The sequence below is a fragment of the Octodon degus genome, unplaced genomic scaffold (assembly GCF_000260255.1).
Source record: "Octodon degus isolate 3935 unplaced genomic scaffold, OctDeg1.0 scaffold00207, whole genome shotgun sequence".
Classification (NCBI taxonomy): domain Eukaryota; kingdom Metazoa; phylum Chordata; class Mammalia; order Rodentia; family Octodontidae; genus Octodon; species Octodon degus.
Genome location: NW_004524783.1, coordinates 3,562,301 through 3,583,429, shown reverse-complemented (window position 1 = coordinate 3,583,429; position 21,129 = coordinate 3,562,301). Strand labels below are relative to the sequence as shown.

General features: G+C 43.7%; 1 protein-coding gene across 13 annotated transcripts in view; it reads left to right on the top strand.

Moving 5' to 3' along the window:
* The window catches only part of Trio (trio Rho guanine nucleotide exchange factor), a 374,802-nt gene that overhangs the window by 310,919 nt on the left and 42,754 nt on the right, over positions 1-21,129 (top strand). The window contains exon 35 of one of the 13 annotated variants that reach the window (XM_023704929.1): positions 3,696-3,801. The exons of the other annotated variants lie outside the window; for them this stretch is intronic. Coding sequence (XP_023560697.1) covers positions 3,696-3,748 — 53 coding nt within the window. The 3' untranslated portion in view covers positions 3,749-3,801. Of the gene's footprint in view, positions 1-3,695; positions 3,802-21,129 lie in introns of those variants that run through there. 13 annotated transcript variants of the gene reach the window in all.

Sequence of the window (21,129 nt, the reverse complement as noted above, 5' to 3'; positions counted from 1 at the left end):
GGCATTAACAAACTGTAACAGTAATAAGTTTCTGTTTGACCAATCTAAATAAAAGTACCTTTATTTTCATGAGAATAAGATTGTTGATTGTAATTTTGCTCCACAAATATGTAACATTAACAACAAAACTACTGGCTCTGTGTTCCTTCAGTCTGGTTCTTTTTAAATGATACATAGATTATTTAGTTATGGATCCTTAATTTGTGTTGTGTGTTTCCTTTTCCACAAAGCCTGCTTGGACTGCACCTACTTCTTTTCATAACTTTTTTATGGTGCGATGATCAACACAAATCCTGACCCTGTACTGCGACAATTGCTAGTCCTTTTTGTGGGTTTTACTTCATGTCTTTTCCTGGCTTAGTTTCCAATCAGAAATCCACCTCAGATTCGTTTTCTCCAATCCAGGATAGATCTTCATTATTTTTCTTTCGTGACCCTGAAACTTTGCAGGCATACCAGCCCTTTATGGTATATGAGTACCTCAATTTGAAGTTACCACATGTCTTCTCATAGTTAAATTTACTTTACACATTTTCAGTCAACACAGGAGTCAGGGGTCATGTTCCAAGGTACCAGTGGGTCCTGGTGTGTCTTTTTGCTGGGGTATTGACTTTGATTAAAACAATGACTCCAGTACTTACACACTGTAAAGCTACTGTGTCTCATTGTAGTTAGTGTGAAGATATATTTTTTCTTTATTTTATCGGTATACTTCAGATGTACATAATGATAACATCATAGGGAATTAATGTATGTATCATTATCATCATTATCATTATCATAGGGAATTAATTAATGTATCATAAGGAATTAATGTAAGAAATATTTTTATAAACTATATAGATACTCTCTTTCTCATCAAACTTTTCCCCACTAATTTTGGCATCTGTGAATACTTGTCTGCCACAATTAGTACTATACTTCTGACTAACGATATTTGCTTTTTTTCATTCCTTCTAAATTTATCAGTTGAAATTCTTCTGAAAGAAAGTGCTGTCCCTGTACCTTATTTCTATTCGTTCATTGATTTACTGCTTACAGCATTTAGAATCACCTTCATTTTTTTCTGTGCAGCATGATCCTGCCCTCACCCCCACCCCTACCCCCGCCCTGTTTCAGCCTTGGCCATGAGTAGCCCTTCCTGTGCACTTGCAGCCCCCAACGTCTTACAAACACATCCTTATTTGGGAGAATCATTCGTTTAAGAAGCGCTCATACTTCCTTTTAGAAACTAAAATTTTAGTTTGGAAACTTAGTTTTAGAAACTAAGAGCTGAGGGCCGGCCAAATAGCTCAGCAGACTAAAGCGCCTGCTTAGGCGCACACCAAGATGGTGAATGAGACTGAGCGTGGTGGCGAATGCCTATAATCCCAGTACTTGGGAAGCTGAAAACAGGAGAAGCACTACAAGTCCAAGCTGTGTAGTGAGACGCTGTAGACCCTGTACTAAAACATACCAAAAAAGAAAGAAAGAAAAGAAATGAAGATCTGGATGTTGGGTGTGTTCAGGGCTATGTAGTGCCGTGAATGACCTTAGGCCCTCTGCAAGGGTGTGTCTGTACTACCGGCTAGGTAGACATTCTGCTACTGTTTCTCCCAGCACTTCATGCCTGCCTCCATCTTTGGGGTGTGTGTGCGTGCGTGCGTGTGTGTGTGTGTGCGTGTGTGCGTGTGTGTACACCATACTAAAACCTCCATCTGTAATCCCCCAAATAAAGTTAATTCTAACCTTCTTCCTGTCTTGTCTTTAATCTTTTTCTTAGCATAAGGTAATCTGATTCTCGTTACCCAAAGTATACTTATTTGTTCAATCATAGTCTTAAAGTTTTATCTCTGTTTGAATATTTCTTTACTAATTGTTTACAGTTTTTTTGTTTTGTTTCCAGTATAAAAGTGAAATGCTTCTTCCCAGGGTTTGTTTGCTCACCCACTTCAGCATGATTATGTTTTTGACTAGGTTCATTTGTTACTGTGTTTATGCTCCATTTTGAGTACTCTCCTCACCCTCCCTCATTAGCTTGCTAGGACAGCCATAACAAAGTACCACAGACTGAATAATTTATTTCTTTTTTTTTTTTTACAGAAAATGTGTTTTCTGAAGGCTAAAAGCTAAGAACAAAATGTTGACAAAGTTGATTTCTTCCGAGGACTTTAATGGCTTTTGTGTTTGGTTGTCTTGTCTTCACACGGCCATTCTTCTGCGTGTGTCTGTATCCTCACCTCCTCTTACAGGGACACCAGTCCTTCTGATTAGCATCACCCTAATGACTTTATTTCACCTTCGTTAACACTTTAAGGACACCATCTACAGACATGTAACACATATCAGCATATGAATTTGGGGAGGCATAATTCAGCCCATAGCTCCCAGTCCTGGTTGATTTTGTTATTTATTTGGGAGAGGTATGTGAAATGGAATCATGATTCTTTTTTTCCTTTGGCCGGCTCATCACACCCTGAGGGAGGGGCTGGCGTGGCATGTGGTGCCCTGTGATTGAACCGCAGTCCCATGTACCTGCCTAAGCTTACCTAAGCAGGCGCTTTAGACTGCTGAGCTATCTTGCCGGCCTGAAGTCATGAATCAAAGAGTCCACACTCATTTTCTTAATGCATATGCTTTTAACATGCAAGGGATTTGTATTCTAATAAGCTTTTCATAAATTTAAAATAGAAGTTAAAACTTGATCCAGTACTTCTAGCCTTCTGAACATGACAGCTTAGCCTAACCTACCTTAACATGCTCAGACTACCTCAATTAGCATACCTTTAGACAAAATCGTCGAACACAGTGACTGAATATTTTGTGTAATTTATTGAACTGAAAACAAAACACCATCCTAAAGTCAAAAAAGTTGTAAGTTGAATTATCTTTAAGTCAGGGACCATCTGTAGTTATGCCACTTACTTATTTCTTCCCAAAATGCCTTGTCTGCAGTCCTTATAAGCAAACATTATGTCCTCGTAACACCAAGACAGTGAATCTTCTTTTTTCTTTGTGATGTTGTAAATTATATACTCAGCCATGAAATTAAAATGTCAGAAACATCTGAAACACACAAACACAGAAAACCTTCTTCTTGTTACCTACCTTCCCACACTCCACTTTTTAATTTCTACATTATATATCTCCTTTGCTGTCAGAGAAGACAGCAAACTGCTTGTCTTTAACCCATCTCATTTTGTTGGGTTTTGCATCTGTCTTTCTTTGCAAAACTCAACTGCATCTATTCTAACCCACTCCACTCCACAGCACTCTACTCCATTTCTGTTTTGGTCATCTAATCCAAACTGTTGTCATCTTTTGCTGCTCCCTGCTCCCGAGTCCTGGATGTTCTCATGCTGCAGGGAGATCCAGCGACTACACAGACTGAGCCTGCACTCAGAGCTCCCCCTCTTTCTGCTTATTCTCAGGCCTCTCAGTGGCTCCTGGTTCTATAACTTCCTTGCCATCAGCTGAAGTCCCCCATCTTATTCTCATCCCCTTTCCCTTCTACCACTGCAGTTTTCAGCTGCTTTTCTGCCCAGTGTCTGCTGAAGGAGCTTCTGGATCCTGAGCTCAGTTTCAGGGCAGGTTCCTTCCCACACGAACCTGACGGAGCTACAGAAGCCTCGCACTCCCACCTGTCCGCGGCTAGCCTTCCCTGTGGCCGGAGTCATAGCCCCTCTCTCATTCTTCTCACTCTCTTTCCTCTGCAGTCGTACAAGTTTCATGTTTTCCTGGTGGGTCAAATGCTCACCCTTCATGGTAGGCTCAGTGGCGCCTTCACTGCATGTATTGCGTGTTTTCTTGCCATGTACATGGGCTGTGACACATGAAACCATCTGCAGCCCCACTTTCATGAAGTGAAGGAAGACAGGATGAGAAAAGCTCCCTGCCTCATGAACCCTGCACTCAGGCTGTGCCTCCCCTTCTGACAGATGGCAACTTGAAATTTGGAGATCTCCATCTCAGGGAAGTTTCCCGTGTGTGTTTAGCCAGCATTACTATGTGCATTTTTCAGCCTCAGTTCCTTCCTATTTCATAGAGAGCTTGTATTACACATAAGGCAATTCATTTCTCTGACAGCTCTTTTTGTGTGTTTTAATTAATGGGTCTTGCTTGGCAATCTGTATTTTTAGAAGAGAACAAAATAAACTATTTACTAAAGGTTGTAGTAAATGAAACTTTAGATGTCAATTAACTTGATTTCCTGTAGGTCATAATTTTTTGTCAACAAAAGAATTTATTTACTTAATAAAGTTTTCTTGCACAAAAAGTGCTTTGTGGAGAAGTGTTCCTCTCGCTTGATCTGATCCTGGCTTCAGTGTGCCCTCTGATCTGTCACAGCCCATTTAGAGGAGAAAACAAACTTGTGCACTCTGCTTTGGGTCTTTAAGTATGTGAGGCCTGTTGTGGGCCCATAAATGCCAGTTTGCAGTGTGTGATGGTCCACTGAGAGAGACCTCACAGTACCCTAAGATCGCTCTCTTTGGGTGCCATGGATCTGCTGTGCCAGTGTACAGTTGGTAGTTGTCTTAGAGTTGAGAGGAAATTGGAAATCATGCTATTTTCACATTCCTTTTCTTTCCTTGGTGTTTCTAAATTAACTTTACAACAAATACAGAGAAGTAGAGTTAAGGAAGTTAAACTTACTGTCAATAAAGCAATAAACAGCATGTATAAAAAGCTAGCTGTAATTGACATGAATGTGGAGGATACTCTTGGGGACTCCAGAGCAAGAAGGGCACCCCAGGGTCTGGTTTGAGAGCACTGGGGTGCTGGCTGAGCTTGGGAGGAGCTGTGCACCACGTGCTTGCTGCAGAGGCGGGAAGGAGAAGCCATTGTGCTGCGCGGGCTGTGGGGAGAACATATGGAAACGTTCAAATCGAGTAAGAATTTATGTAGGCTAAGAAAAATATCCAATTTCCGAAAAAGACAAGAATGAGCTTTTTAAGATATGCTTTCTTTAAAATGCCTCACAAATCACATGTAAGGGTATTTATTTTCTCGTGTGTGGCTGCTTCCTGGAAGGAGGAATGAAGATGTGTTTTTATTAAGCAAGAAGTGGCATTGTAGCCCCGTGATGTAACCAGTTGGCTCTCAGGCCACATTACATTTCTTCTTTTTAATCAAGTCACGTCAGGAGGCACTGTTGGTTGTACATCTCAAGAGAGGACCTCCCTCCAGATGTGCACAAAGCCCCAGTCTGAGGCCGTCCAGAGAGCCTGGCGCAGGAAGGGCATCTGTCACTTCACATTTCACTGAGTAAGGAAATTGCAGCTCTGCCTAGCACAGGAGCAGAGAGACATCTGGTTTCCAGGGTGCCTTAAGAATTTCCTTGAGCTCCAATTAGAGTCAGTGTGGTAGAATGTAATCCACTGCGTCTGGGTATTCCCACACTGAGCCCCAGCAGCAAGGCAGCGCAGGAGCCAGCGGAGCAAGACCAGAGGAGCTGCGCCCAGCCTGGGCACTGGGCAAGCGCTGTCAGAGCTGCATGGGCACCATCTGCGTGCCTGTCCCTGCCATGTTCCTTGTCCCTTTCTGAGTGTCTGTGGAACCCTTCTCTGCTTTTGCTGCTGAGCGAGTTGCTCTGTAGGGAGAGGCAGGGCCAGTGTTCTGGACAGCTAGCCTCAGATCAGCACCCTGCTCACCATGCCAAACGGAATTAAGCCAGTTGACACGTTGGACTCACTTTCCTCCGTCAGCTCAGCCTACTGCAGCGGCGGGCAGCCAGGCACCTGCAAGTACTGGATCCTCGACCTAGGTACAGCAGCTTTCTTGATGCTTGGCTTCCACTTCTTCTCTGCCTGTTTCCTCTCAGTGAGTCACTGAAATAACTGAGGTGTTTCCTGCTTTGACACTGGTTGCCTTGTGCAGGGAAGCATGGGGATGATGTGTGGGACCTGTAGAATGGGATGAGAAACAGGACGCGGTGCGCTGCTTGCCATGAGATGTTGCCAGTGCTTTAAATATCTGGGTACTGTTTCTGATCTCTCTCTTTTCCCCTCATAAATTACATGTAAATAGTCTAAAGTACATACACTGTGCTGCAGATTGCCTTTTAGGACTTGGATTGGTTTTATGTCTGTTTCAGGTTTTACTCTGGGGTTTTCAGACCACTTGGGAAACAGGGCAGTGTCTTGGTGTTGGTATTTAGATTCTGTGGTTCTTTCTCTAAGAGCTGCAGACATGATAATGTAAAATTACATGGGAAAGCAGGGTTCTCCCAGCATCACCTTTATATTTCAAAGGACGGTGAGTTCTGACTCTGGCTTCATATGTACAACTAGGGAAAAGAAAGGAAAACATTCCTTTAAAGGTCATCTGAGAAGTATAAGTTGGACTTTGAGAAGACAGGAAGATAAAACAGCACAGGTGTGGAGGGAAAATTAGATCTGCAGATCCTGAAAGAACTCTGCCTTTTCATGGCCCACAGGTAGCCAGCCCTGTTTCTGTTAGTGATGTTTGAATGTGTCCTGACTACACAACCAACAAAACAACTTTCTCGCAGGTCAGCACCTGCATACCACCAGGGATAGACTCTGCCAGAATTTCAGTCCTGGCCTGGGTCACTTTCAGTGTTTGCATTGACTTTGATGCCAGCTGCTCTCCAGGTAAGCACTTAGGAGTGAGCACTGAGACACAGCCAAAGGGAGCAGCTAAGACTTTCTGGGCTCTTAATTTCATTGTGAGCTCCCTCAAGAAGAAGGGTCGGTTGGAGTAAAGAGCCTACCAGAGAAGGGGGTGTATGAGAATGGGGGACGGGATGTGTTCAGCATCTGGAGGGGAAGGGGTGCTGCTTACCTCTGTGTTTCATGGAATGACAAAAGAACAACACCATTTGATTCCTGGGCCTTGAAAAGTAAGTGTTTACTCTGTGAATATTGTCTTTGTTGCTCTGAAGAAAATCTTCAGTAATATTTCTTATAATTTTTGTCTACAAAGCTATCAAAGCACTTTTAAAAGGCAGTGTTCATAATTTTTATCATGTTGATGTTAATTAATTGTATTGTTCCAGAATGGGCTGTCTTGAGGGATGGGGGCCTCGCTGTTTGGAGGTGAATGAGCTGAGCAGGTCCATCAGGACACTGGGCTGAGGAACCATGCAGTGGGTGGGTGAGAGGAGATGGTGCGTAAATTCCCATCAGTCGAAGGTAGTAATCCATGCAGTGAAAAGAATAATCAGACAAATCAAGTCTGATCCAGTCTCGGCTCCTGGTGAGTGCTGGACCTTTGCGTAATTACCTTCTATCAGTGAACTTCATCTTTTGGCTGAAAAATGGGAATAACAACAGAACATCCTCTTCTGCGTATCATAAAAATCCTCCGAGCTTAGACCAGAACACTTTTGAGAATAGTCTGGCTAGAGGGTAGTGGATCTGAAGACACAGCATTCTTTCTGCAGAGGTAATTTTGAATCCTAGCAATGTTTTAGTTGCTTCAGAGTTCTTATAAAAGGATATTATTAAACTCGTTTTTTGAACTTCTGAGGGATAATTGTGCAGTCATATTTTTGGTTTCCCTAGGTGTATTTTTTTGGTCCTGATAATTCTCAAACTATTAGAAAACTCTTCAAGTTCTCACCAAGTTTTTAAGCTAACACATATTTTTAAAAAGTGGGTGATCCAGAAATTTTTTGGGGGGAGAATTAGCACTTTACAGTAAAGAATAGATGAAAGAAAGCAGAATCATTTCCCCCATTCTACTCAGGAAAAAGTAACTGTTCATTCTTTTCCAAATCTCACAGCAATTCCAAGGCAACTTCCTGAATACTGTATTATATCAGAGTGGTAGTTCAGTGTGTGCTGATTCTACATGATCATTGATTATGGGAAATATAATGCGTTGGGTTTGAAAAGGAAAAATGATTCTGGATAGTATCCAAGAAATCCCAGAGTAACTTCCCAGTCCTAGCAGATCACTCAGAGTAAGTGCAGAGCCATTCCTAGACCTGCAGGCAGTCTGGGGCTGCGTTTGCCTCTCCATGTGGATACTTTGCTGCTGGCTGTCTGGAGCCTGCAGTGGGTCCTGTCTACAGTGGCCTGGTCTGTCTTGAAGAAATCCAATGGAAGCCCCTTTTGTTTGCTGATGTTGCCATTCCCAGGACCTTAGCCATGAGCCAGGAGAACTTCAGTAATTGTTAGAAAAAGAACTCAGGAGAAGGAAGGTCAAAAACTATAAATTATCTTTAGGAAGATTCCAACAGGATAGCCCAGTTATATTCATCAGGCATTGGAACTGTTAAATTTCTTCTTGCTCTGAAAGAATTGTGCACTTTCATGAGTAAAGTTGTTTGGTTTTTTATGTCTTTTTCAGGTTTTCAGTTGTTTTTTTTTTTGTTTTTTTTTTTTTCAGTTTTATTTAGAACACTGAACAGATCCATATACAAAGTAAAGTCTTGTTTTTCCCCTTTGTTGCTTGGGAATATGGATTTTCAACAGTGCAATTTTTATTTTTATGTTAAGAAAATATCCCAAAGATTAAATATGTTAATAAAATACATTCTATTTAACCTGTTCTTAAAGTATGAGCACATGAACTTGTACATTGACATCACTGTGTCGTTCATATGGAAGATGTCAGTGCGTAAGCACTTTCATGTGAATACAACAAAAACTGAGTTTCTCACAATACTATAATTTTTCAACTATGAAAACTTTTGTTTCACAGAAGTTACTGTGCAGACGAAATGCAATTTCATTCCCTTTAGCCCTTTAAGTATTTCCAAATGAATCTATGATCTGATGTGCATTATAGTAAGAATATTGTATTACTGTAGATGCCAGAACTCAGTGTCCCTGTCCCCTCCTTATTACTTTCTCCAAACAGCAGTTTTTTCATCAGCCCTGCGCCCCCGCAAAAAAAGAATCTACTTGGTGCTGGGGTTGTTGTCGTCTTCAAAACCCTCACTAAAGCGTAGGGGTTTTGCTTTTCCTTTTAAGCAAACTGCACTTTATAAATTTCGTTTCCATACTTTTGTTTTTTTGTGGAACTGGGGGTGGAATTCGGGCCCTTGTGCTTGCCAGGCAAGCACTTATTCTACTGAACTATCTCCCCAACAGTACTTTTATTTTTAAAAAGTTACACAGTGAATGCACAGCTATTTCCAGTCCAAAAATTTTTATTTAGTGTTATAACCTATTTTAGCATTGGTAGAAATTTTTGGAATACGACATGTTTTTAGTTAACATTAAAAAATCAATTGAAACCTCACCCCAAAGCACCCTAGCAACCCAAGGCTGGGAGCGTTTGGACCAAATGACCTTCCCTGCTTCTGGAATTCTGCCTTCTCTGGACAGGAACAGCAATCTCAGGATCTTCAGCGTTCTTTGCTGTGTGCTCTAAGTGCATCTCAGCTGCGCTTAGGGGAGCTCAGATTTATGGCTTTTCATTCTGAAGAATTTCCTCCAGGTGCTCCTGGTTGGTCTCTGGGGCAAGTTCCTGAACACAGGCCTGTCTGTGGGCAGTGAGGGTAATGAACTGCAGAGCGCCTCCCGAGGGATGCCTTCCATTCCTCTTCCTGTCTGCCTGGAATGGCAGGGCCAGGCAGCCGCAGCCCAGATGCTCCCAGCAATTTTTTGCAGTTTTCACATAAAACCTTGCAAATGTGAACCAAGCCTGTCACACACACGATCCCTCTGACAGTGTGTGCCAGCTGGCCTGCACCTGGGGATGGCACAGATGTGGAGCCGTGGAGGGGCAGTGACTGCTCCCCTAGACACCACTGATAACACTTAAACATGGTTTTTTCTGATCTTTTTGTACATAAAATGATGCATCTTTTATTGATGCTTTTAGTGTCAATATCATAACAGATCATCGTAATTTCCCACGTCTATTTTCTCAGATGCACAGTTGAACAAAGATTCTGTCTCATCTCGCTAAATCGACTTTTCATACTATAGTAAAAATGGATCTGTACCTTTCAGAGTGAAAGACTAGGTGCTCATATGTCTAGGAGCAGCCATTGAAGGGTTTCGGAGTCGCGCCCCTACAGTGACCTCCCCTTCCTCTTATCTCTTAAAGTGGGTGCGTTGTTCTAAGAAGTCTAAGAAGTGACCGAGGGCCCAGAGGCACTTGAAATTGAATGAGAGACTCTCAGAAGTAAAAGGGGATGTGCTGTGCTTTTTGTGATGATGTAGTAGCTAAAACTTGAATTTTCCCCCCTTTGTCTCTGCCTACTAAAAAGAAGGACAGCACACAGTGCCTGTCTCGGTCATTCTTCCCCGGCCCCATCAGAGGCTGTCGGGTTACTTCCTACAGTTGCTTGTAGGGTCATTTTCTCACAGGGGCACAAATTAGAGCCAAAGACAAGATTGCACATTAATTGGTTGGTATTCCTAGCAGAGGCGTGCATTTCATTCCTTTGTTTCCCAGCTCGCCTTGTTTCCTGCTGGAATAACTCCAGGCCTCCCTCTTCCCTTTCTCTTATGGTTTGGATGCTGTACATGTCTTTAACAGGATGACATTTTGACCAGAGGTGTGGGAGACTCTTAGAAAGCTGCCTGCTCCTGGGGTGCTAGGACCATGGAATATAGGTAGGGCTTTCAACTCTCAGGTCAGATATGTGAGTAACCCTAAAAGCAAGCCCCCAACCCTCTTCTCTTGTGTTCTTTGGCTTGTGTTATAGTATGTGCTATCTGGGAAAAGTGGAGGCAGTCCTCAAGAATTTACAAAATACAATTCAGTGTTCTGCAGTACATAAAGGGTCAAGGGGAAAGAGGTCATAAAATCAAACCAGGTAGAATGACAGGGTCACAGCCCCTTTGCCGTGTGCTCAGGATACTATGGTTCATACTTCAGCCCTCTTTTCTACTAGCTTGTTCACTTTAGTCAGAGCACCATTTCGCTTCTGTTAGAATGTTACCAAAATCCATTTGTAAAAGGAATTCATAGTTGGTTAAGGTTTTTTTTTTTCCCCTTGTCTTCAAAATAAACAACCGAGGATTCTAGATATTTGCTTTGTGGTTTGGGAGAAAAATCATCTGTTTCCTCATTCTACGTGCCTGTAACTGTTTCTAGCCAAAGTCTCCCCTGAACCTGGGACGATAGCTAATGTGCAGAATGACAGTGCTAGACAGGCTTCTCACACAACATCCCAGAGCCATTTTCCCCTTCATGCTATTTGAAAGTGAGTATACTGTGTTTCTGTGACGGTGTTTGTAAGTTTGCATGTTTCTTAGCATATTTTGGTTATGTTTGTCCTTAAACAATTCATACATTGTTAAGGAAGTAAAAGACTTTTCCATGCTGACTTCTCAATCTGGTCTTCATTTTAAGAGAATAATAATATATTTATATATGACCAAAAAGAATTATGTCACCACCAGAAGTAAATCAATCCAGTAATATAAACCACAAACTGCAGAATGTTCTTCTAAACCATTTTGTATAGGAAAGGTCTTTAGATGTCCTTTGCTGTGTTCAAATGTTTCAACCTAGACATTTTTACTGTCTACCTTTGAAAATGTAGGAAATTAGTTGGAGCACCACCTTGCTTTTGTTAGAGTGTATTCTCTTTAACAAGGCAGTCTAAGTTATTTCATTTTTTTCAATAAGTCATAAGATTTCAGTAACCAAGAGCATAATATTCATTGTGAAAGACCCAGTTCCAAATGTAAGGCTTCTTCAGATGAGGTGAGACCTTTCGGCACTAGCACTTGGTGCTGAGTGTTGGGCACCCTTGTGCTGCTGAGTTCAGGATTGGGAAGGCAGATTGCACAGACGACCTGAACCACAAGCAACCCTCCCCTGCTCCCCTGCACTACCTTGCTGTTCCCATAAATGGCGATTGAATAACGAGGGCCCTAATAAATACTGCAGGGCCTTGGGAATAAGAATCAACAACACATTATTTAATAACAGAGAACCTTGTTGCTCTTAAATTGGCAGTATACTATATAATTCATAATCTGATAACACACTGAATTTTTCTTCATGTAATAAACTCATTATGCTGTAATGTTAAGTAATTCTCTGGAAAAAGCAGCCACTCAGCTTTTTGGAAATACAACATCTCAATGCGAAGTGAGAGAGAAGCTTCAGAATCATTCCAGTGTCAGAGTATCTAGCAGCCCAGAGTGTAGGCTGGCGCTGTAGGATGTCACCCTACTGGTACCACCTCGGAGGCTGTGGGGCCCCCACACATCCTCACCCATGGACCCCATGCAGAAGCAGCTCTGAGTCTCTCCAGAGCAGCCCTCAACCTGGACTGCTGCCTTGTGTCCTAGTGGGGGTGGGTGGTACCCTTGCCCAGCCTCTGCTCTCAGCCATGGGAGGCTGAAATGCATGCACAGGAGCAGTGCCCATGGGCTCCACGTGGGCAGCAGGGCCTCCCCCGGGCTAGATAGCCTTTCCTGTGGGGGCTGATAGGAAATGTCTTTCACTTTTCAGGTTTCCCCACCTAACCCTCACCACCATACAGATTGCGTAGGAAGAATGGAGAGCCAGGTTGAAAGGGGACAGCAAAGACGTGTCTTGGACACAGAGGCTGAGGCAGGAGGAAAGCTGGCAGAATTTGAATGCGTGTCTTTCCAGTCTCGTTTTTATATAATTGTCTTTCATGCATCTTTCTTACATCCAGCAAGGCTGTCTTGGAGCCACTTCTGTTTCCTAGTGTAGAAGTCAGGATGAAGTCCAAATCCCCTCCATCCATTGCTGGCAAGGTCATTCCTTGGTGATGCTTCTCTTTCAGTGGTTATGGTTTATACTGTGGTTTGTGTCTGTTGTCCCCCCAAGCCTCATGCAGTCACTGGTGCAGGCTTCTAGAGTTTGTGATTAATTCATGATCCAGTGCAGAGATTATGGATGTGAGCGCTACCCTACCCCAGGGCGGGAAATCTGCACTACCGTGTAAGGAAGGGAGAGAGGCAGGCTAGCTGCGCAGCCGCTGCCCCTCCCTTGCTCTCCGCTGTTTTCCACCACCATGAACTGCTGCCCTCTGCCCTGTGCCACTCTGCCTTGGAGACAGCCAAGTATGGACTGCAGCCTGCACTAACTGTGAGCTAAATAAACCTTTCCTTCCTTAATTCTGGAGTTGGGTGCTTTGTCCCAGCAATGGGAAAAAAGTAGCCTAGACACTCTTGACTTTTGGTTTCAGAATAAGCCTGCTATTTGTCCTCCCCAGGGATACATATTGTAGAGGCTGACCACATAAAGAGCAGTCACAACGGCCCTGTCATTCTAAGATGACAGAAACACGGGCTAGAAACTCTCCCCAAATAAAGTCAATATTGTGCAGAGTAGAGATTAGTATTTAAATGTACAGCCCACCATAAAAGTAAAGTTAAAAAGTAAGAGTAACCTGGTAATCTCAGCTACTTGGGAGGCTGAGGCAGGAAAATCCCGAGTTCAAGATCACCATGGGCAATTTTGCGAGACCTTGTTTAAAAAAATAAAAAGATTGGATGTGTAGTTCAGCACTCCCTCGGTTCAACAATCCCCAGTACCATGAATAAATGAATGAATGAGCAAAGGAGGGAGGGAGGGGGGGAGAGAGAGAGAGAGAGAGAGAGAGAGAGAGAGAGAGAGAGAGAGAGAGAGAAAGGGAAAGGGGAGGGTTCTAATAGGAAACAAGAAAACCTCATACATTTAATAACTGTGATTTTGAACACTGTCTGAAGTCTTCCAACTGAGCCAGCCCGACGCCTGGAAAAGTGATGTGAGAAAGGTGGCAGGACAGGTGCTTTAGCAACCTGCATGAGAACAGTGTCATCTCGGCCCCGTGGCTGTTGGAGTCAGTGAAGTCAGGGCTCCTGGAAACCCTTGGGCGGCGTGAATGAACTCCGCCGCTGCCCTTTGTGCAGCGCCTGGCTGGGAGGCACAGTGCATGGCAAGTGCCTCTTTTCTTGGACACCAGCAGCCACCTGCTGCAGACCCTGTCATACGGGGAGAGTCCTGCTATATTATCCCCTGCATTTGTATTCGTCTTCTCCATTTTATCCATTATCAGTGATAAAATTCACTAGCTCTTGTTCATGACTTCATCTCTGAGGTGTTTTTAAATTTCCACGTGGGTAATATGTGTGATTCTGTTTATCTGACTGGTCAAGACAGGACTATGCCGTCTGTTTCATTATTTAATTTTACACAGCTCTTTTTTGGAGATTTTAGTGCTGAAGCATATTTAAAATGAAATAGCTTCCTACTAGAAATACTCTTAGTGCCCCCTTGTAAACATACATTTGAGAGAAAAAATTATGCAGAAAGTGTTGTGTTCGCTAGTGTAGCTGTGTTTTTCTGTGCTTTTCCAGTGGTTTGAGTGTTTTCAGAAGGGACACTGAGGCTAACTAGCATTGAAGTCCAGGCTTGATAAGGGCCCCGGTGCACATTTGCCTCCTGTGATTCCAGCATGACAAGCCTGGGGTCTCCAGTTGTCCGCATGCTGGGCCCTGCCCAGGAGGCTGTCTTCTTTGTAAGAGCTATTTCTCTGCAGCTAGAGTGCAAACACTGGCTGTGTGGGTGGACACATGCACACATGCAGGCTTATGCTCTCACTTTGAGCCTCTCGCAAAGAAAAGTTAGGACAGTTTTTCATCGAGTTGCTTTTAAATGATGCTGGTGACCACATTATGTTCTGACACTCAGGTCACCTGGGGGTGGCTGCGGGTGAGCCCTCCCTCTTGTGTGTGGGAGAGCACCGCACAGGGAGAGTGGATGGATGAGTCATTATGTGCATTTTCTCAGGCAGCAAAGACCATGTGTTCTTCATTACAGCATCAGCTGCGTCTTGGGTTGAGTCTAAGGGTCTTTTTAAAGCATGGAAATTTATCTTTCTCCTTTGTGCTTTCTGTGCTCCCTTCACATTTGCAAACAGATAAGAGTTCGCATTGTTTGCACTAAGGGCCCACACTGCACCAAACTGTGAAGTGTGTAACATTGGCGTTTCATATTCTTGTCACATTTTGAGTCATTACCGTCCCCCAGGTTTGAGTTCAGGGCTCTCCTCAACTTCTGGCTTTTTGAAAGATTGCTTCCTGTGCTGACAAGGGCTCAGCACGACCGCAGAGGCCAGCAGGAAGCCAGGCGTGAGCACAGCCCAGGACTCATGCAGCGCCCACCTCATGCACCCTCATTTGGGGGCAACAAACTAGGACTCCATGGTGCTGGCAAGCAGGATATGAGTGAAACATGGATGAGGACGAGGGAGGCAACTGAATGAGAAAATGGTCAGGAAAGGTTTTCAGGTACTCCTTCACAGAGTATAGATTTTGATTTGGTGAAGTATTATGAAAACATGAGTTTCTATATTCTAGATCGCAAAACTAAAACCATATCACTGGGCAGGTCAGGTATTTTCCTGATTGAAAGTCCCCAGATGACACCTTACTGTCCCGCCCTTCATTATTGTGAATAAATATCCGTGGTTTGTGAGACAGTTGGAATTGCTGTACAAAACGAAGACATGACTGCTAGAAGATGTCTGTGGAGAAATGACTTACAGATGTGCTTGCTTTTTACGTGATCCACAAGAGAATTTTTAATTCTAAGAATTTTGAACTTCTTAACTTGAAAACTCTTACCTTGATTCCATGCAAGGAAGAAAAATCTAGATGCCTTTTACTCAAAACCCGAGTCGATTCAGTCACCCTTTGTAAGCTAATGGTTTGTTCTTTGCTGCCTAAGTTACAGACCTTGTTTCCACATGTATGTCACCACTGCCCTGGTGTGGGACAAGGGCACTGTCCCGTAAGTACTGAGTTTGATATGTTGATCTCACAATAAGACAGAGCTTTGAGAAACTGCCACAGGTCAGGCGTATCTCATTAAACCCCCAATCTTCTTGTACTTAGCCTGATGGAATTATTTTCAGACTTTCTTAGAAGTAGCTACCCCAAGGTATCCCTGAATTAATCTTTCTTGCGCACTAGCAATAACTGCTATGTAATCATTTTTTTAAATCCATACAACTAGAATTGGAAATGAGCTCTTTGCTTTGGAAATTTACCTTGAAATTATGTTTATCCTGAGTTGTCATCAAAACACAGCGGAATTGGTCATCTGACACATACTGCTGAGCACCCACAGTGGACACAAAGATTAATTTCATTGAAACTATCAAAACTCTTTTGAGCAGACTGTGTAGAGAAATTGAAAATGTGACACAGATGCTTATTGGAAAGCCTCCTGTTGCCGAATGCATATGTCTGCATGGTGGCCATGCCTCATCAGACGTGACATGGCTGTCAGCATGAGTCCCATGTGTGTGAGCTGTCCCAGCAGCTACAGAGGGCCAGGAAGAAGCCTGTGCCACAGCCATCCGGGGCCCAGGCCTTTGCAGTCCCGGCTGTTCTTCCCGCTCTGGGCCCAAGGAAATTTGTGTTTCAGATGGATCGTCTCCTCGCCCTCCTTCTGTGTCTAATGCTCCTCCTTGGTGTTGGCAGGCTCCTTTCATTTTTTCCTGTGCAGCAGTGTGAGTAGTGCATCATACACTATAAGTTTGCAAGTGTTTTTTTTGTAGCTTCCTTTCCCTTGATCTTCATCCTCCAGCAGCCTGAAAAGGCCAGGGAGTTACTATCACTTTACACATCAAGAAACTAAAGCTCAAGAAGGCCGCTGACTTAAGATCCCACCACCCCCGCAGGTGGCTGTGGAGCTGGACCCCCTGCCTGCATCCTTCCTGCCACTCACTTACCAAGTGCCCGCTCAGGCTCAGCAAGTGCTCCTGGGACTCCTGCCAGTGCCAAGCAGGCTTCAGACTCGCGTTCCACCACAAGAACAAAGCACACACACCTCCGCCCACCTTGCGTACATGCTGCTGAGACTGTGAGCCCCGAAAATGTAGATGTGGATGGACAGTTTTCACATGCAGGGCTAGAGTCTTTTAATTGAGTTTCCTAGTGCTCACCAGTCTGAGTGTTACTCTGGAGTACTTTCAGGGCCTGGGGCTTTCTGCCATTGTGAAAACAAGGAGAGAGTTAAAATGAAACACGAGCCTCCTCTGGCTGCAACTGCAGGACCTAGGGTCCTTTTTTTTCCTTTTTTTTTTTTTTTTTTTCCTTAAAGAAAAAGTGCCTTTATTAGTTACAGATGTCCAGACGTACAATCTGGGAATAAACAGTTCCCTTCCCATCGGTCCTGGCACTGTGCGCATTCACATGGTGAATCAGGGCAGGGCTGGGGCTGGAGGTCAGGACTCCTGCTTTCCCCGTTTCTTCAGCTTTTTCTTTAAGAAGAAATCTAGCATGGACTTTGCGTGAACCCTGACTGCAGCAAAGAAACCATCTATGTGAGAATTTTTCCTCTCAAAATTTCATTGCTTTGCTCTCCTGGGCCCTAGGAAAGGCCCCATGGATACCTGAGCATTTTCGTTCTCAGTGACGGATGTGCTGACAGTATCTCTTTATGTTAAGGTTTATTGGGTCCTCTTCAGAAGAAGCAAGTTTTAGAAATAGAATGAAGTAATTCTTGGGTGTTGTATCATCCATCCATTCTTAGCATTTCCTGGACACTACACCAAACCCAATTCATGTTACCTGGGTACTCAGGGTGCACACAAGTGCAGCGTTCTAAGCTATGTATTGCCACAGAGCTCAGGAACCTCCTATTTGAGAAGAACACAATAGTTTATAGAGCTGGTGTATCCCCATGGTTGCCTGCAGGCCCGTTAGAGTGCTGGGAGATGGGAAAGCCCATCAGTAGGGTCAGTGTCTGCCCAGAGTCACAGCTGTTGAGTGGGAGGGCCTGGCTTGGACACAGGCCCTCTGCCGAGTCCAGGGCACATTGTGACTTCCCTCAGCCACCCCCCTTCTGGACCTAGAGCCAGTGGGTCCGCCAGGCTGAAAGAGGAAAGCGGGCTGCCAGACCACACACAGAGAGAGCTGAAGGCATCTCTGCAGATGACAGCTAGTGGGGGGTAGAAGGCAGTACTGTTGACTCTTTTTCTCCCTAGGAGGCCAGTGTTGAAGGGAAAGCCAAAGACAGAAACCAGTAATGGGAGATAAAGCAAGCACAATCTGAGGAACATGGTGCTTCTCAGACCAGCTCAGCCCTGTGCCCTTTTCTGGCCACCATGTCTCTAGACCATGCTCTGCCCTGTGAGCAGGCACTGACAGGTCACAACAGGTGGCCCCGATCACCTCTGAATTATCATCTGAGAAGTAACTAGTTCACAAACTCATGAACTTGATTAGTATTAATGTTAACTTAGGACACCACTGTTCAGTGTTGATATAGGGAAGAAGAAATAGAAATAGCCTGTAGCTATTTATTTGCTCACTCATTTGTCATTTACCAAAGAGAGGCTTACTGAACTACACAGCTGTGCCAGGCAGACTATAGTTGTAAGCAGACCCATCTTGGTACCCGCTCTCACAGAGCCTGAAGTCTGGGGTCATGGCTCGCTTCCTCTCTCGACAGGTATCTGGCTGACAAGAGCTATAGTGAGCTGATAGTACAGAGCTCTGCCCTGAGCTTCCTCCTGAGGCATACCATGTCGAGCTGAGCATCCCCAGTCAGATGTTAAGTACACTTGTGCTGTACCACATGATGCAGGGGAATGGGTACTGGGACTCACAAACTGACAGCCCACTTCCTGTGCAGCCATTGGGACTTCTGGGAAAGACATCCCCATATACAGAGCAGAAATTTAAGATCTCCCAGGGAGACTAAACCCTAAACTCCATGTTTATTACAGATTTATGTTTATCTGGTGCTCTGTAACATTGGCAACGTTGAGTCCATCAGATAGCATTAGAGCTTGTGATTCAATTCAAAAATTGCAACATAGCAGTTAGTCTAGTGGGTAAAGTCTGTAATTTAGTGACCAAAAATAATAACAGACACTTCACTTCCTTCTGTTAGTGGTTGCATTAAGGTTAAATAATTTTAAAGCCTTTTAAACTTCTGATTTATACACAGGCCGGCAAAGGGGCCATACTTGAGCTGTTATAATCCAGAGATTTAGGCAAAAAGAATTTCTTGAATGAAAAGAAAAAATTTATTTTTTTTCAGAGTCAAAAAGCATAAAGAATTGAGAACTATTACCGCAAAGTAGAGGAAGGGTTGTTCATCTGTTAACTGTTGTTTCTTCATTGCTAATCACCAAAATTAGGGCTAATGCATCAGATCTGTACTGGATCGAGCATCTGCTAATCTTAAGAGACAGGAGAGGAAATTTTCCCTTTACATCTTTCAGACTTCTCAAATGTTTCTCAAAGTAAATTTTAAAATTTAACAAAATTGCCTCCTTAGTGTGTACTTGCTGCTAGCATAACTAGCATTTGTGTGAGCCATGAGTATTTCGAGGAAGTGAAATGACGTCACCGCAGTGACTCAGAATACAGGGTGATGCTGGTACCCTTCACAGCTGTAGTTCTGTGTGGCATGTGTGAGTTTCCACTGTGGGTAGTGCCAACCCTTCCTGGTTCCACAGCTGCCTTCCCAGTGCCTGACCTGCTAAAGAGCAGACATTTTTGAACCTGCTTCCCAAAGGCCAGAGAACCAGATGCTGTGTAGCTGGGCCCAGGGACACTGAGAAAAAAAGTACCAAATTTCTCCTTGTTTTGACCAGCTTTTTCCAAGCAAGGCTGTAACACCCTGAGCGTGACCCTTGTGAGCCAGCTGGACCCCACACACCTCGAGCCAACCGTGACTGTCCTGCCTCGTGAGGGCTGGGTGGGCAGAGAGTCTGGGTCCGTAGGCATCCTGTTTGCATTCAGAGTTTATATTATGTGCCGCATCACTCTAGGCCAGTGGTACCCCACTTTTTACTGTTGGGCTCAGAAAAAGTTGTGAGGTTGATTTATTGTTCTGGTTGAGTTGCTGCTACTTCTGATATGTAAGTAGTATGCTTGTGGATTCTAAGTCCTAAATTTGACTTAGTTTTATTTAAAAAGAGGACCTTAGTCTTTTTCCTCTCCCTCCCCCTTTCATCTCGGGCACAGCAGGTTCCATTTAAAGCCTGTCCAGGTTTCTCCCAGCCTCAACTGTGTGCCACCTTCACAATTGTTTTAGATTAGAGACAGCATGCCGTAGAAACTAAACTGTCTATAAAAGTGAAGCTGTGAATCAACGTGCCATGTGTCCACAGACTGATTTCCCATGTCTCCACTCAGTACTTCACCTGGGTCTCTTTCCAGGCATGGTGAGGCCCTGGTATGTCAGGCAATAGGACAGTGGGGCCACGGCCGGACCTACACACAGACGCCTCTGTCTCAACTGTCCCCAGGCCCTTCAGAGCTCGTCCTCCTGGAGGCCTCTCACCATGCTTCCTCCTAGTTCCTCTTCTCGACCTCTGGTGGGTTCTTACTTCCCCTTGAGCATAAGATGATTATACAGTCCAGGAAACGAACACTGTGCAGTGGGTTTGATGGGTGGACAAACCAAGTGACATTCTCCTCTCCCACTGCCACCCATGAGATTGGGACTTGGCTCAGAGTCACTGTATAGTAAATGGCTACAAAATTTATCATCGTGTTGGTACATGTGTGCTGGGCTGAAGCTGCAATTCAGTGATAGAGCTCTTGCCTTTGCCTAAGCACTAACCCCAAAAAGAAATACCATCTGGCATAGAGATTATTCAGATTCTTTTGTCCTTGTCACTATACACAAAGTCCTGTTTTGTCTTAAATGAATACCTGGGGAAGTGCCATAGAAGGGGTTGGCTTAATAGTCTCATGGTCTGCTGCCTCTTCCCAGCCATGCCTGGGAAAATTAGGCTAGTGTAGATGTGTTCTAATAATTACTTTTTTTTCCCATAATTTTATTGAGAAACAAATAGCAATGAGACAGTTTCAAATCAAATTAGGACAGTTTCAATAATTAACACATTGCATACTCTCTTCTTGGTGGTTATTTGCTGTACAAGATGCAGACATAATATCCTATTTACAAACACTATTAGAACAAATCCCTCTATTCATTGAATTAAGAGAATGTAGCTATATATCTATCGTAACCATTTTGAATACAAAGATACAAAATTGTCATTCATCTGTATTCCAAAATAGTCCAATAGTCCATAATAGTATTGGGTCTTCTGCATGATTTAAGTGGATGCCACTTGAAGATGCACTCGTAAGTGAAATAATTGTCATTATGAATAAATAGAATTTGAAACACATGTGAAAACATACATACAATTCTACATGTGTATACACATAATGCGTACCTACATACCCAGGTGAGAAGGTTATTTTTTTTTTAATTATT